The 14,664-nt window shown below is 44.5% G+C and overlaps 1 protein-coding gene across 2 annotated transcripts in view; it reads left to right on the forward strand.

The window, feature by feature from the left end:
* Window positions 1–162: 162 nt before the first annotated feature.
* The window catches only part of LOC140252732 (carnitine O-palmitoyltransferase 1, liver isoform-like), a 34,006-nt gene continuing 19,504 nt past the window's right edge, over window positions 163–14,664 (forward strand). Inside the window, exons 1-5 of one of the 2 annotated variants that reach the window (XM_072337737.1) lie at window positions 163–308; window positions 3,266–3,454; window positions 9,938–10,092; window positions 10,743–10,882; window positions 11,286–11,457. In XM_072337737.1, the coding sequence (XP_072193838.1) occupies window positions 9,952–10,092; window positions 10,743–10,882; window positions 11,286–11,457 (453 nt within the window). In that variant the 5' untranslated portion in view covers window positions 163–308; window positions 3,266–3,454; window positions 9,938–9,951. Of the gene's footprint in view, window positions 309–619; window positions 704–3,265; window positions 3,455–9,937; window positions 10,093–10,742; window positions 10,883–11,285; window positions 11,458–14,664 lie in introns of those variants that run through there. The other variant, XM_072337738.1, reaches the window with a different exon arrangement.

A 14,664-nucleotide genomic window follows, 5' to 3' on the forward strand; every position in this document is an offset into this window, starting at 1 on the left:
GCCTTCCTCACGCCCCGCCCACGCGCTCCCAACCAATCATAGCGCTCAAGGTTTCCCCGCTCAGCCTATCGCCACCCGCTTCCCTTCCCGCCTCCGCCCCGCCCACTCGGGAGCGCCCCTCGTCCCCCTTCTCATAGCCCTCGGCGTTGAGCCCGCCCCCCCGCCGCCGGCAGCCAATGGGAGGGCGGGCGGCAAGCGCGGCTCCGGCAGGGCGTGTGAGGGGAGCGGCCGCGGTTCCCACTCGCTTTCTGCCGGCGTCGCCGCTCGCATCTGCTCGGCCGGGTGCGGGCCGCCGAGAGCCGAAGCCGGTGAGCGCCGGCACCTGCCGTTCTCTCAGCGGGCGGGCGGGCGGAGGCCTGGCGGGCGGCGGCGGGCCCCGGGGCGGCGCTGCGGGTGGACGCGGGGTCGCGGCGCTCCTCCGGCGGGCTCCGTCGGCCGCGGGGAGCGGGCGGGGGGCGTCGCCGCGGGCCGCGCCCGTCAAGTCGGGGAGCGCCGCGGGGATCCGCGCGTCCCGAGAGCCGCAGCCCGACCTCGGCCGCCGGGAAGTCGGCGCCCGGTGGCGGGCGGTGCGTGACCTACATGCGGTGTGCGCGCGTGGGGCCGGGACGTTCGTTCGGTGCTTTTGGGACGCAGCTCCTCCTGCCCGCGCTGCGCTTCGTGGCGCCGTGCCGGCCGGCAGCGCCCGCTGAACTTGTTGCTGAAGGTACGCCAAGCTTTTGCCGCATCTTCCGTCTCCGCCTCGTCGCCCGAGCGCGGCGCGCTGCCGTTCTCGAGTTCGGAGGGCAGGATCGAGCCGAAACGCCGGCGGCGTTATTTATAGCCCGGCGGAGCGCGGCTCTGTAGTGCTGCCGGCGGAACTGCCGCAGGGAGCGCCTTTCCTGGGCAGGAGCCGCGCACGGTCGGGGCGGGCGGCCCTTTGGCGCTGCCCGCACGGTCCGCAAGCCCGTATGACGTGCCGGGCACGGCTCCTGCCTCCTGCCGCGTTTCGAGGGCGGCGGTGTGAGCGGGGCAGCTCTGATGCCTTTCGGGCTCGTTTTTTCCCACAGTTTGTGCTTTGCCGCCTGCCTGACCTTCCCGGAGCCCGGATCTTCCGCGGGGTCGCGTCCTCTGCCTGAGGTGAACTATCAAATGAGCGTTACGAATGCGCTTTCGCAGCGCTGCTTTTCCTGTTGTGGCCGTACCGAGTCTTTGGTGCTAATTAATCGTTACTGATGTGTAATGCTGTAGGTGAGCGACGTGGGTTGGGAAGCGTGGCTTTGAGTGACCGCACCGAGGCAGAGCTCTGGCACAGCTGCGGGAACGGCAGCTCTGAGAGCTCTCTGAAGCTTCGGGCTGTTAAGAGCTTTCATTCAGGAGCATCTTTCCGCAAGAAAACCTTATGCTCAGAGGAAGCCTTAACACTGAGCAGCCGTCGTAGCACTACGAGCTGTACTGGAAACCGAACGTTACGCAGGCAAAGCACGTCGCTTTCTCCTCCTGCCTTTGAGATAGACTCCGCTTCCTTCTCTTTAGTAACTTCTATCCGGCGCTGGCAGCGCCCAGGAGCCGCCCGGGGTGCGCTGGCGCGGCGCTGCGGCGGCGCGACCTTTCCCCTACTTCCCGACTGCGGTCACGTGGGCGGGCCTGGCTCGCGGCGGCGCGCCCGACCGGGTCCCGGCTCGCGGGAGCGCGCACGGCCGAGCGGCCCGTTTGCGTGCTCCGGCCGACCCGGGACAGAGCCCGGATCGAGTGAGAAACACGTGGCTGTGTCCGGGGTGACCGGAGGGGATGTTTACATTCGCTGCGTGCACGCACGGTTGGACTGCTGCAACCGGAGTGCGACTGCATGAGCAGTTCGGGGAAACCTGTGAAGGTGACTCAAGTGGAAGCTTATGTTTGAAATCAAACCACAGTGCATCTTTTTACATTTCAAAACCATTCTCTTTGTCCTGCTGTAACGCAGTCCCAAATTCCACCTGCTCAGAAAAACAGCATCTGCATGACTAAAAGGCATTCCTCTCTTGTGTGTCTGGGTTAATGTTATTTGAGTAATTGGTTCAAATATTAGTAAGATGTTCCGAGCTGGCTCGGCAGTGTTCCACTCTTGGATTGATCATCGGGAGCAATTCATTCCTTTTGCTTTCAGTCACTGCACACAGAGATCAGCTTGTAGGACTTGAGAGGTGCTGGGAGATGGACGTTCTGCAGGGCTGCTGAAAGTGAAACCGTTCCAGAAATATTTGCTACCATCAGGAAGTTAAGCACAACTCTTTACTGAACGACCACAGAAACTAAGTGCAAAGGGAGGGCGAAGTGGAAAAAATCCTGCAGTGGTCTGAATGCCCGGATAATGGCTTTTATGGCAGTGTTTGTTAAAAGAAATAAAATGCCCAGAGCACAGAGGTTTGCTTTTTGAGGATGTGGGAGGCTTCTGCATAGGGCAATAGCTGTGCAGCGTTCTGTTCTTCTGTGTTCATCTCTTACTTGGCAAGATGGCTGTGTGTTTTGAGGAGGTCGGAAGAGGCGGCTTGTTGGGATGTGTACATTCTAATGCGTGTTGCAGTGAAGTCCAGAATGATGTAAATGGCTTTGGAGCAGCTCAGTATGTCCTGCTGCTCATAGAAAAAAAATGTGAAGAGCAACAATTGTAAGAGTTATAGTTTTGATTCCAGCTGTGGAGCAGTTCAGTGTTGTTGTTGTATGTTTGTTTTTGGTGGAGCACACATCATGGAACCATCCAGTACGGCAGCGTGATATTCAGGAAGACGAAAGAGGCCATATAAACAGTAAATAGTAGGGATTAAAATTCATTAGTGTTAGCCTAATAATTAACATATCTGCCATAACTGGTCAGACCATAACTGGTCTTCTCTATGCTTTTTGCTTGACTGTATTCAGTTTCTGCAGGTGGGAAGCCAGCTTCCTATCTACCCATGCCTTTTCTCCTGGAGGTGCTGCTGAAAGCAGTCTGTTCTGTGAGCATGTCTCCAAGAAATCTTAATGGGATCAAGGTCGAGTTTAGTGGGAGCTTAAATCCTGCAGGACAGAACTTGCATTTGGTTGTCTTAAACCGCACAATGAATCTGGCCTTTGGGTCTGGCCCCTGAGTTCACCTTGCTTGTTGCGCAGGCCAACAACTGCTAATTTCATCCTCAGAAATAGCTAAGAGGGTAGTAGGGTACTGGGTGAACTTGAGTCCTTCCAGTTTGATCCAGTCCCTCTCAGCCATTGAAAGCTGTGCGTGAATCAAAGTTCAAACTGGTTTTTTTTGACTTTTCTGTTTCAGAGCTACAATTAACTGCTTGCCATTGCCATCATTTAATGGCTATTATCAACTGACAGCATTGGAATGAATCTGGCGCTGAGTGTGTCCTGACCTACTCAAGATCCCAGCTGCAGTGAGTCTGTGGGATAGAAGGCCTCTGAGGGACAAGCAGATCACAAATTCTTTTTTGAGGAAGACAGAGCTGTTCGGGTATGTCTGCATTTCATTCCTTGGTCTGTTTGTCTGTTTCCCTATCATCCTTCCATGTGTGTCTGCCACCCCATTTTGGCCTTTGGGAAGGGAATAAGGAAATTGGGCCAAAATTCCAAAGAAGTTGCCTTTGGAGGTTATCTAATCTACATCCATAAATGATGTTGGAAGGTGCTGAGGGTGGGACACAAGCTGAAAGCTTTGTCAGTGCAGGCGGTGAGCTACTGCACACTGCTTGACTGTGCTGATTTCAAACTGTGCTGCGCATGAGGTTTATAGTAGGTCCCGGTATTGCTGTAGCTGTGCAAATACATGCACTCAGTTCTCCACGCGGGCTTGAATCACAGCATTTACTCTTTTTTTAGGTGCAGACTTTCAGACTTTGTAATTTCTAGGGACTGCAGACCTCAGCCATGTGGGGGGATAAGAGGGATGGAAGCCAATGATCAGCAATCACAACTAAAAAACTCCTTAAAATTTACCTTAGGAAGCTCTATCTCTTTCAGTGCTTTGCATAAGCCATCTCAATCATTGGATTGGCCCAGTAATCCTATTTTGGTAACCCTTTGAGAGAACTACCATGTAAATAATTGTGTTCTGCTTTTGAGGAGACTTGAACTGGTTTTAGCTCCCTTCAGACACAGCTAACCTGGCATGAGAGTACTTGTCAGGTTAACGCAGCATTCAGTCCGTTCTCATTTAATAGAAGTTTTAAGGGAGGGCCATCATTTGGTTTCTGTTTTATTTCTGTACCACCGTTATTAGGTTCACCCGAGAAGACCCGCTGAATTTAACCCACGTGGTTGTTCATTGCACAGAAAAAAACTTGGCATTACTCCTCTTGGATTTCTCTTAATGGTTTTGTGTCTGCAGACTCGTGGGAGTATAATTAATAATTGCGAAGTACATTGTTGGTAAAACTTGAGCATGTAAAGTAGCCAATGATAACTGCTGCTCAGGCATGATTAGTTATTATTGAAGGTTAGTACATGAGCAAGCTATTTTGCAGTAGAAATTCTTAACTGAATAACAGTGTTGGTTAATCTGTATAGTAAGTCCAGAAGTCAGCTGCTTGCAAAATATCACGTGGTTTATGAATAAGCTCTTTGCTCTTCCTGAGGTATCTCGTTACCTTTTTGCAGAACTCTAAGGCCGCAAGAAAGTGGCATTAGCTGTAGAATATCCAACAAACAAACACCTTTTTGGTCATGATTAAATGTTTGAGCTGCATATTTCATAGTGCATATTTCATAATTTTCCTTTGTGAGGCATATACAGCCTTATTTTACCTGCCCTGATATTGTCAGGTAGTGGTGAGGGAGCACTCGTATAACAGCAGATGTGACTTTGCATCAGTGTTGGATACTGCTGTAGAGGGTACTTTTCAGTGACTGAATCTTCTGCACTTACAGCAAACTCTCTGAAAACACATCACTGAAGTGACCTAGGTTTTGTTATTGGTAATACAGGGCCTCAAGTGGATAAGAATGGTCCTTGTTTTCCTTTCCTATGTATAAACATGACGTTAAGCCTCAAGGACTTTTTGCTACTAGGAACTGGTATTCCTTCCCACCATTCATATCAATAGCACTTAAGGTCAGCTCCAGAAAGCTGCCTGCTACCTTTAAACCAGCCCGCTCTCACTATAGCAGTGCTTAAAATGCCTACATCTATCTATTACGTTCATACAAAAATACTTGTGTGGAATCCAACTTTCTGTCCTCCAGATTAATTGTACATTTCTGTTAGTTGTAGAAAATCCTTCTGGAGTGCTTGACTGGTTCCACTTTGTCTTCTAGGATGTGATGGTCTTTTAAAGCAATTGAATTGTTTGTGCATAGGATTTCTTCATCAGGCCTATTATTTTTTTAATCAGATCTACTTTTGAAGACTTCTGTGTTAAGTTTCAGAAAGAATCTGAAACTGTTGGCCAGTTGAAACTCTGCTTTTCAGGAAGCTTTTGTATTTATGTACAGTATAAATGGCACTAATGGTGAACTGGGAGTTTTGTTCTCCTGGGTGCAGGCCCTGCTGCAGATGGGATGCTACAGATGCTGACTGCTGGAGTTTGAATGCTTTGTGTTGCACTCAGGCCATCCAGACGAGTCTTTCTAAACATCAAGGGAACACTGAACCTATCATGACTTGGTTTTTGCTTTTTTTTCTGTTCTGCTCTGTATGTAGTGCTTGTTTTCTTCTGGTTCCATCCTCTTTGCACTCTCCCTTCAGGTATTTATAGACGTTGGTAAGATCTCCCAAGCCTGCTTTTCTCCAGGCCACCCAGTCCCAGCTCTTTCAGCCTCTCCTCATAGGAGAGATGTTCCAAGTGCTTTTAATCCTCTTAATGGCTTCACACTGAACTCTCTGGTTGCTTCATCTCTTTTGTACTGGGAAGCCCAGAACTGGAGGCGGTTCTCAGAACGGGACTTCAGCAGAACTAAGGAGAGGTGAACACTCACCTTACCTGATTTCTTAGCAGTACTGCTCCTAATGCACCTCATGGCTCTGTTAGCTTTTGCTTGAAGGGCACCTTGCTGGCTGCTGTGCAGCTTGCTGCAGGCTGGCTTTCCAACTGGTTTCCACGCTTAGACACCTCAGTGCTGGGAATTGTCTTGCTTTTAGTTTTAGTATCTGGTATGATGTCCTAGTGCTTTCATACAGATCCTTATTTGATTATGTCTGTCCTTGGACTTGGAATTTGGTGATCTATACTAAAATGACACAATAGGTAACAAATTAATTCTCGGGGGGGGGAGGGTGGGTGACCATTTCTTCCAAAGACTGCAGCAAGCTCATCTCCTGAAGGAAAGTTTAATTGTTTTTATTCCTTAGATGAGATGTGTGCACCTGTGTGAGGCTATAAGCTTTCCAAGTGGTTGTAAGCACTGGAACAGGTTGTAAGCACTGGAACAGGTTGCCCAAGGAGGTTGTGGATGCCCCAGTCCTGTAGGCATTCAAGGCCAGGCTGGATGTGGCTCTGGGCAGCCTGGTCTGGTGGTTGGCGACCCTGTACATAGCAGGGGGTTGAAACTCAGTGATCATTGTGGTCCTTTTCAACCCAGCCCATTCTAGGATTCTAAATCTGGCAGCATATTTTAGCTCTGAGCACGGAGATGTGTAATGCTTTCAGTCTACACACCACCAGGGAGCAGTCTGTGGTCAGGGTGTCAGAGATGTCTGTCTGAGAGCTCCGGCAGCATTAAACCTGGTGTGGGGTTCAATGTGGGGATGTTCTCAGTGAAACAATGTAGCAGTTACTGCTCTTCCCAGAAAATTCTCAACCATTGATAGTCAGAGCAGAATAATTGGGGGGATTTGCTTTGTAAGCCAAGTTTGATTACTGACAGATGTGTGCTTCACATAGAAAAGCTAATGTACAAATAGATGTCAAAATACCACGAAGAGAGCTTCGGGCTGAATTGTTGAGCTTGCTTGCAAGCAAGAGTCATGGAATTAAGTCTTTAACCCAGATTTTGGCAGTTCTGGGCCGTGTGAATAAGATTTCTCTCTGTTTTACCCTGCGTTTGTTAATTTGCTTCATCTGCAGGAAAAGGAGCGATGGATGTGAAAACTGCATTTAAACAAGAGACCCTCATCTCCTTCAGTGGCTACAGAATGTGTAGGCTGTAACATGAAATGGACTCTTTAGTGTCTGCACCCTGAAATCACTGTGTCTATCGGCAGCGGAAGCTAAAAAGCTAAATGCTGGGAGTCATAGTGTCAGTGTCCTAAAGGTGCAGCAATAGCGCAATGAAGAGGCTTTGTGCGTAGCAGACAGCAATACAGATTTTCAGTCATAGCATTTCTGGGCCATGAGGTCTATCAGGACTTGATGTGTGTTTTCCCAACTGAAAAGCTTACTTCCAACCTACCAGCATTTTGTTTGTAACAACGGGAAAATTGTGGCAAGCTTTGATTGGCTCAAGCTGAGGTATGAGAAGGGAGAAGGAGAAGCATTGGTGGCTGGGATGGCATGTTTGAATTGAACTGAAACCAGAAAAGAAAAAGGAGCAGGCGGCTTTCTCCTTTAACACTGTTTGGTTTTAGTGAGGAGTGGGTGTGTTTTGAGGGTATGTCAATGCTACGAAAATAACACTCAAAGGATGAAAGTAGACACTTAAGGATGATGGTGATCATATGTGTGTTCATTTCTTTCTTTTCCTTTCGGTAAGGTCTACTAAACTGCTTGGTTAGCTCTTGTTTATGGCTGGCTGCTGGGAAAGGTTATTCTGCATTTGCTGACCAAAACGCCTGGAGTTACGAGAAGTTATTATTCCAGTGTTAGCAAGCCAAGGGATGTGGGCGCTGCCTTACTAACATTGGCAAGTCAAATTGAAAGTCCTGCGCATGCTCCTCTGGCTCGTGCCCTTTTCCCTACTTTGTTAGCAAGCACGTGACAGCGGAGGAATGCAAAGGAGGGGAAGTGTACAGCAGCTTATGATTGAATTGGCCTGTGCAAGCTAAAAGAAGTGTTCAAAGGAAGGCGCTCCAGGAAGTCTCTTTGCTGCTCAGCCATCATAATTTCAGAACAAACAGTAGTCCAAGGGATTTGTTTTTCTTGAGTAAAGGAAAAGGATATGAAAAGAAGCGAGCTGCGTGATGGTTTCCTATCTTTCAGGATCAAGCAGTGCAGTTCTCTGACTAACCTTGTCTTTGCCTTGTCTTTGTTTTCTGTGCTCAGTTACTTGATTCAAGATTAGTTCTTGCTGGTTTAACATTCTTCCATTTGTATTTTGGCAATAGGGAATGTTTTCCTTATTGAAGCTTATTTAAATTTAGCATGACCCTTGAACTAAATTTAGTAAAATATGAGGCGGTTTATGATTAATACTATTTATAATCTTTTTTTACCTTAGACAATACAAATGCATGTACCTAAGAGGGAGGGTTTCCTGAAATTCTTTCCCTTCAGAAACAGAAGGAGGATGGTCATAAATTCTCAGGCTGAGAAGCCACAGGGGGCTCAAGGGTAGTGGTAACTAGCTGACCTGGTGCTGATGCACTCGCATCCCAGAATGTAGACTAGCAGGAGTGAACCAGAGAGTCAGTTGGCCCTTTTTGAGTCTAATCAGGGAGTTTGCTTTTCCTCTTAGGGATTTGGTTAGGTTTGTTTTTTGTTTTTAAACTGTCTGTACAGCACTAGACTTATGATGAATACTTTAATTGCTCTGTGCTTTTGCAAACCCTGTTGAGCCCAGCGTGCACCATGTATTAACTGTTGCCTGTCTCTGCTTTATTGCTCATGCAGTTTTGGTCTCAGTGTAGAGCTCATGGTGTGCAACTCATATGAATGAGTTTACAGCTGACTTTGACTTCCTGATACTTGCCTTTAGCAAGGCCATTATAAATAAGCAGTTGTTAGTGACTGAGTCATGGAGTACTACAAATTGCAGCTGTTATAAGGAGGGCGTGCAGTGCTTGTCTTGAAACTTCGATTCAAAACCAATTTTGTTTCTTTGCTGTCCTACTGAAATACTGTACATGCATAGATGAAATTGTGTTCTATCATGGTATTGTGAGCTTTAGCTGCTCTTCTGGAGGCCCAGAAGCCCGATACACCAATATTTGAGCCTCTGCCTCATTGAACAGTGACTGATTTGGTGCAGTGGGGGGGAGTCTTTACATGACCATCAGCTGTTCTAGGAGCAGTTCTGTTTGCAGAGGCTGATCATCGAAGGCTGTTTTAGAGATAGGTACTTCTATAAATATCGCGCTACCTGTTGCGCTACCTTACTAGATGTTGTGCAACACCATTTATCTTGTTCATCTCTCCCTAATACTCTTTCTACATTGCGTATTTATTTCCTAGTCCTGTTAATGCTGCATTCACAGTGTTTACATTCCCTAACTGTATATTCATACACAAATGTTTGTATCCCCTCTCCTGCATTCCAGATGATTTTGACATTGTAGAATATTTACAGGAAAGAGGAGCAGGACTAAAGTCACAATAGACTGCTTTTGAAGTGGCCTGCTAAACTGTACTTGTTAGCTCTAACATGTGGTTTAGCAAGAGATGAAGGTCAACTGGAACTTAATTTTTAATTAAGAAGTCTAAATTTGAGATTTGCAAAAGAAATGTGAAAGGCTTAAAGCAGTTGTACTTTTGTGCTTAGAGGAAAATGTCAGTGCTGCCCTGGTTCAAATGGTGTTGATTATCATAGAATCATAGAGTCACCAAGGTTGGAAAAGACCTCCAAGACCATTCAGTCCAACCATCCACCTGTCACCAATGGTTCCCCACTAAACCATGTCCCTCAGTACAACATCTAACCAACCATTCCTTTATCACCTCCACAGTTGATGACTCCACCACCTCCCTGGGAAGTCCATTCCAATGCCTGACCACTCTCTCTGAGAGAAAGTATTTCCTGAAATCCAACCTGAATCTCCCCTGGAATGATGATGTTATGCTTTGTACCAGACTAGATTCTACTACCTTTGTACAGAGTCTAATTTTTCTTTTTTCTTTTATTTTAACAGAACTCTCTCCAATAATGGCAGAAGCTCATCAAGCAGTGGCATTTCAATTTACTGTTACTCCAGATGGGATTGACTTGCGAATGAGCCATGAGGCACTCAAACAAATTTACCTATCTGGTGTCCACTCATGGAAGAAAAAGTTCATCAGATTCAAGGTACTTAAAACCAGTCAAGCCTACCAAACCTGAGGGTAATTTAGGTTCTCATAGATATGAGGAAGTTTTGTTTAAGTAAAACTTAGGCCTCTTTGGCATATAAAGTTCCTTGCAGCGAATGACTTGTGTGAATTTTAGTTAACAAGGGATGGATAGAAAGGAAGCAAGAAAGGAGGTTACCTGAACGTCGATCTTGGATAAATGGTGCCAAGCAATAATGTTGGTATCTAATGGTATCTATTCTATTAGTATGTAGTACCTGAGATAAGCTACAGGTTAATTTCAGTATCTCTTTCAAAAACATACTTTTGAGAAGTAGTCTTAACAGAAACATCTTAAAACTTAGAGAAGGACAGTTTAAATGACAGTTTCCTGTGTCTCGTTCAGTAGAATGTCCTTTGCCAGTGTTAGTTTAGGGAGGCCTAATAATCCACTTGTGGCACAAAGTGTCTAATCTATGAAGTAATTATTGGTATTGTTGTGAGAATTTCCAGTAGCAAGCAAACTTAGCTAAAATCCATGAAAGAAAATGCTGGATAATCTTGTTTAAAATTAAATGACTTAAATGTATTGATTTTTGTTTCTTTCTGTGGTAATATGAAGTCAACTGCTTTGGTATGGAAAAATTATGTGAAGGCTTTTCTTTCCAGAATGGAATTATCACTGGTGTTTATCCTGCTAGTCCCTCTAGCTGGCTTATTGTAGTTGTGGGTGTGATGTCAACAATGTATGCCAAAATTGATCCTTCTTTAGGAATAATAGCTAAAATCAACCGAACCCTTGATACAACGTAAGTAGTCTGAAAACTTACTGTTCTCTAAACTAAATCAGTTTTACGTGTAACTGCTTTTCATCTAAATCCTATTAAAGCATACCAATCTTTGAACAGTATGTTTGTGATTAAAGTAAGCATTAAGTCTTAGTGTGTAAAGCTATTAAACATGTAGGTTGTTTTACCAGTATTACTGCATTGTTGTGTACATATTTGAGAAGTCTATTTGGCAACTTCTGTTGCTTTTGTTCTGGCCATAGCAAAGGATGTTTGGGAATGAGTTCAATAAGAAGGGGCAGACAGGCATAAAACTTGCTTAATGCCTGCCTTTGGTACCGCGGAATGTAGGTTTGCAATATTAAGTTCTCCTTAAAACTTAAACTGGTGCTAACTGACTAATACCGCCTTTTGTTTTAAATAGTGGCTATATGTCAAACCAAACACAGAACATTGTGAGTGGAATACTTTTTGGCACAGGGCTTTGGGTTGCCCTAATCGTCACAATGCGGTACTCCCTAAAAATGCTGCTTTCCTATCATGGCTGGATGTTTGCTGAATATGGCAAGCTTTCTGCAGGCACCAAGCTGTGGATGGTAAGGATATTTTGTCTTTCTGTTGTGTCTCTGTGTGTATGTGGTCTGTTTTCCAAGCCCTGAAGTAGATAGTGTTGTAGTTTTTTTTTCCTGTCTTGGGTTTTCTGTGTCAGAGAACAAGGGCTGTTGGATATTTTTACTAGTTACTATCATCCTTTTGATGCTGTAATTAAACTATTCAGTGTGGCCTCGTGGAAGGAAAAGAGAACACTTTAAGAACATCTAAATTTCTTGGTACCTTGGGACTGTGTGACTCAAATGCCTACTTTCCTGTGTGCAACCACAGCTTAAGCTCAGGCTATGAAACAAAAGAAAACACCTTGTTCTCACCAGGAAGCACTGCTCTAATTCTTTCTTTAGGTGAAAATGTTGGTATTTTTGGTCATCCATTCTAAACTTAACCTTACATTTAAAGAAAACAATAATATGTCCCTTCAAACAGTCCTAGCAGTAGCACTCCAAAAAGAGCTGGTGAAAACATGTCAGGTGGATTGCTTGTTAAACAGTTTACACTTAAAGATAAGACTGGAATGATGTGGCTTCTCTTGATAATAAAGATGCTCTGGAAAAGGGCTTAGGAGGCTGCCATCTCCCTTTAAGACTGTAGTAGGTGTAAGAAAGGTATGTATAGCTGCTCCGAAAGGTGGAGTGGATTTTTATTATTCAGGCTCAATTGTCTGAACTCTTTCCATTGTTGATGTGGAGTTTAAGTGCCCTCCTAAGATAAAAATCCCACAGCCTTAAAAAAAAAATCAAGAGGTGTGTTTTCCATGTAATGATATATTATAGAAGCTGTTCAACAACAGGTATCCAGAGTATATATTACAGTTTAATATTAGTTTGTTGCAAATGAAATTTCTAATCAATAGTTTCTCCTGGAAGCAGTGTCAAGAGCCTCATGACTTGAATTTGTACAGTGCAGGCTCTGAATGGTAAGGCTTTCTGTCAATTGCTTGAAGCTCTCTCTGTCTGGGTTTTCAGCATGTCCTACCAAACAGATGTGTTAAGGCTGTTAATCTTGGCTTATAACACTAGCCTTAAACAGTATGAACTGTAGTGCTACTTACCATGCTCTGTTGCATATTATATTTATATACTTCAGTATATGATATGCTGTGTATATTTGTTCTATTTTGCTGTGTATTACATGTGGTTTAAAAACGAACCACTATACAGGTATGCCCAACAGTATCTCATCTCTGCTTAATATGAAGCTTTATTTCATCCCTTGCTTTTTTTAGGTAGTTCCAACAAAAAAAGAAGACTGGTTTCCCTATAAAACAGCACCAACTACCTTGGCTTTCTAAACCTTTGTTACCCAGGAGGGGTCCTGTGCATGTGGTGTTGTTTTTTTCCCCAGCTGATTTTCATGCTGATTAACAGCATAACAATATACTTACAGTATTTCTCCTTTGTTCAAATAGTCCTGCAGATAGAAAACCTGTGCTGCGAATTCAGCTGCAGTATTAATTGATTGGCAGGCTAATTGGAAGTCTGGGGGCCCATCTAATGAAAGTATTTCGGCTTCTAAGTAATTAGGTTTCCTGATGGGTATTAGGATGTGGAATCAGAGAAGTAGTGAAGGATGTGTGTCCGTCAGATCACTTCAATGGTCTCAAATTCTTAAGTAAACTTGTAATTGAGTGTGTTTGTTGTATCTGTGAGTTGAACAGGTACTCCAAAGAAAATCTTGTCCTTGCCTGGCAAAAGAGTTCTGGAATAAAATAGTTTCCAAGTATGGGAAGTAGATTTTCTTATGATAAGCTATGGTGTTTTTCTCACCTGGCTTTAAATTTGTCTTATCCATAAAGCACAATCAGATTCCATTGGGCTGATCACCCTGGTGCATCTAGCAGATCTCTGCTGCGGGGAGGTCTTTTTTGCTAGTAACACTCTGCAATTGTTAATGGCTTTGCTACCTGAAACAACCTCCCGTAGCTGTGCTGACCAAGGAGAGGGAAGAGCCTATTTTCATAAGTAGTATTTTCAGATGTTCATAATTGGGTTGAAGAGGGTAAGTATTAACAATTCAGTAGTGAAAGGACATCGTCAGTTTTCTTCTGTCTTCATCCTATTGGAACATAGTATACTGAACTTTGTACAATACACTGTATAGGATGTTGAGCCAAGATTGTACTTCATAATAACTGAACTGTTGGTTTAATGCTTGATTTTACTTTCATGCCCAAATGGGGCGATGTATATCAACATCCTTCCATGTATAGTCCAGAATTTGCCTGGTTGTGAGTTTCAGCTTAGTGCATTTAGGTTGGACATTAGGAAACACTTCTTTACAGAAAGGGTAGTTGCACACTGGAATAGGCTCCCCAGGGAGGTGGTCGAGTCACTGTCCCTGAATGTGTTTAAGAGCTGTTTGGATGTGGTGATCAGAGAAATGATTTAGCAGAGGGTTGTTAGAGTTAGGGTACTATGATTAGGCTGCGGTTGGACTTGATGATCTTTGAGGTCTTTTCCAACCTGGGTAATTCTATGATTGTATGTCACAACTGAGAGGTATTCAGAAACAGAAGCAGCATTTCTATCTTCAGTCTTGTGGAGAATATGGGATGCTATAAAATTTGAAACTAAGTCTGCAATTGTTGTCTTTCATTTTGTTTGTTTATTGGTTGTTGATAACACAAGGACTGTGTATAACACTGGCATGCTTGCACAACTAGATGTGTTCCAGAGTATCTGGAACGAACTTGTTCTTAAAGAAACTCCCTGTAAATCTGCCATTGTGCCATTGATGTTGAGCTATAGCTTTGAAAACTATCAAAACATGATCCCAAAGCATAACTGTTATTGATGGCTATGGTTATGTGGGATGCGTGACTGAATGATTCCTGTTTTGAAATACAATTGAGGTGGGTCTTCCTATTGCCTATTTTATAAGTAAAATATCAATGGGTATGTTTGCTTTTTATTTTTCATAGAGGAAAATGAATGAAGAAGTGCATTAACTGCCTGCCTCTATTTTCTATTGGGATCAAGGTGTGTCATATGTGAACAATATTGCTTTATGACCAGAAGATTCTTTGGGAAGTCAGGAAGCCTCCGTGATGCTCTTTTTCTTCAAATGATGTGTTGTTTACTTTGGAAGATAGTTTGCCATTGCCTTTTTACCTTTGTCAAACAATGATAAATGTAATAGTTGGCTAAATTTAGTCTAGTATTGCTTAGTGGTGAAAGGAACTCCCCACTTAC

This window comes from Excalfactoria chinensis, chromosome 5, assembly GCF_039878825.1.
Source record: "Excalfactoria chinensis isolate bCotChi1 chromosome 5, bCotChi1.hap2, whole genome shotgun sequence".
In the NCBI taxonomy this organism is placed as follows: Eukaryota; Metazoa; Chordata; class Aves; order Galliformes; family Phasianidae; genus Excalfactoria; species Excalfactoria chinensis.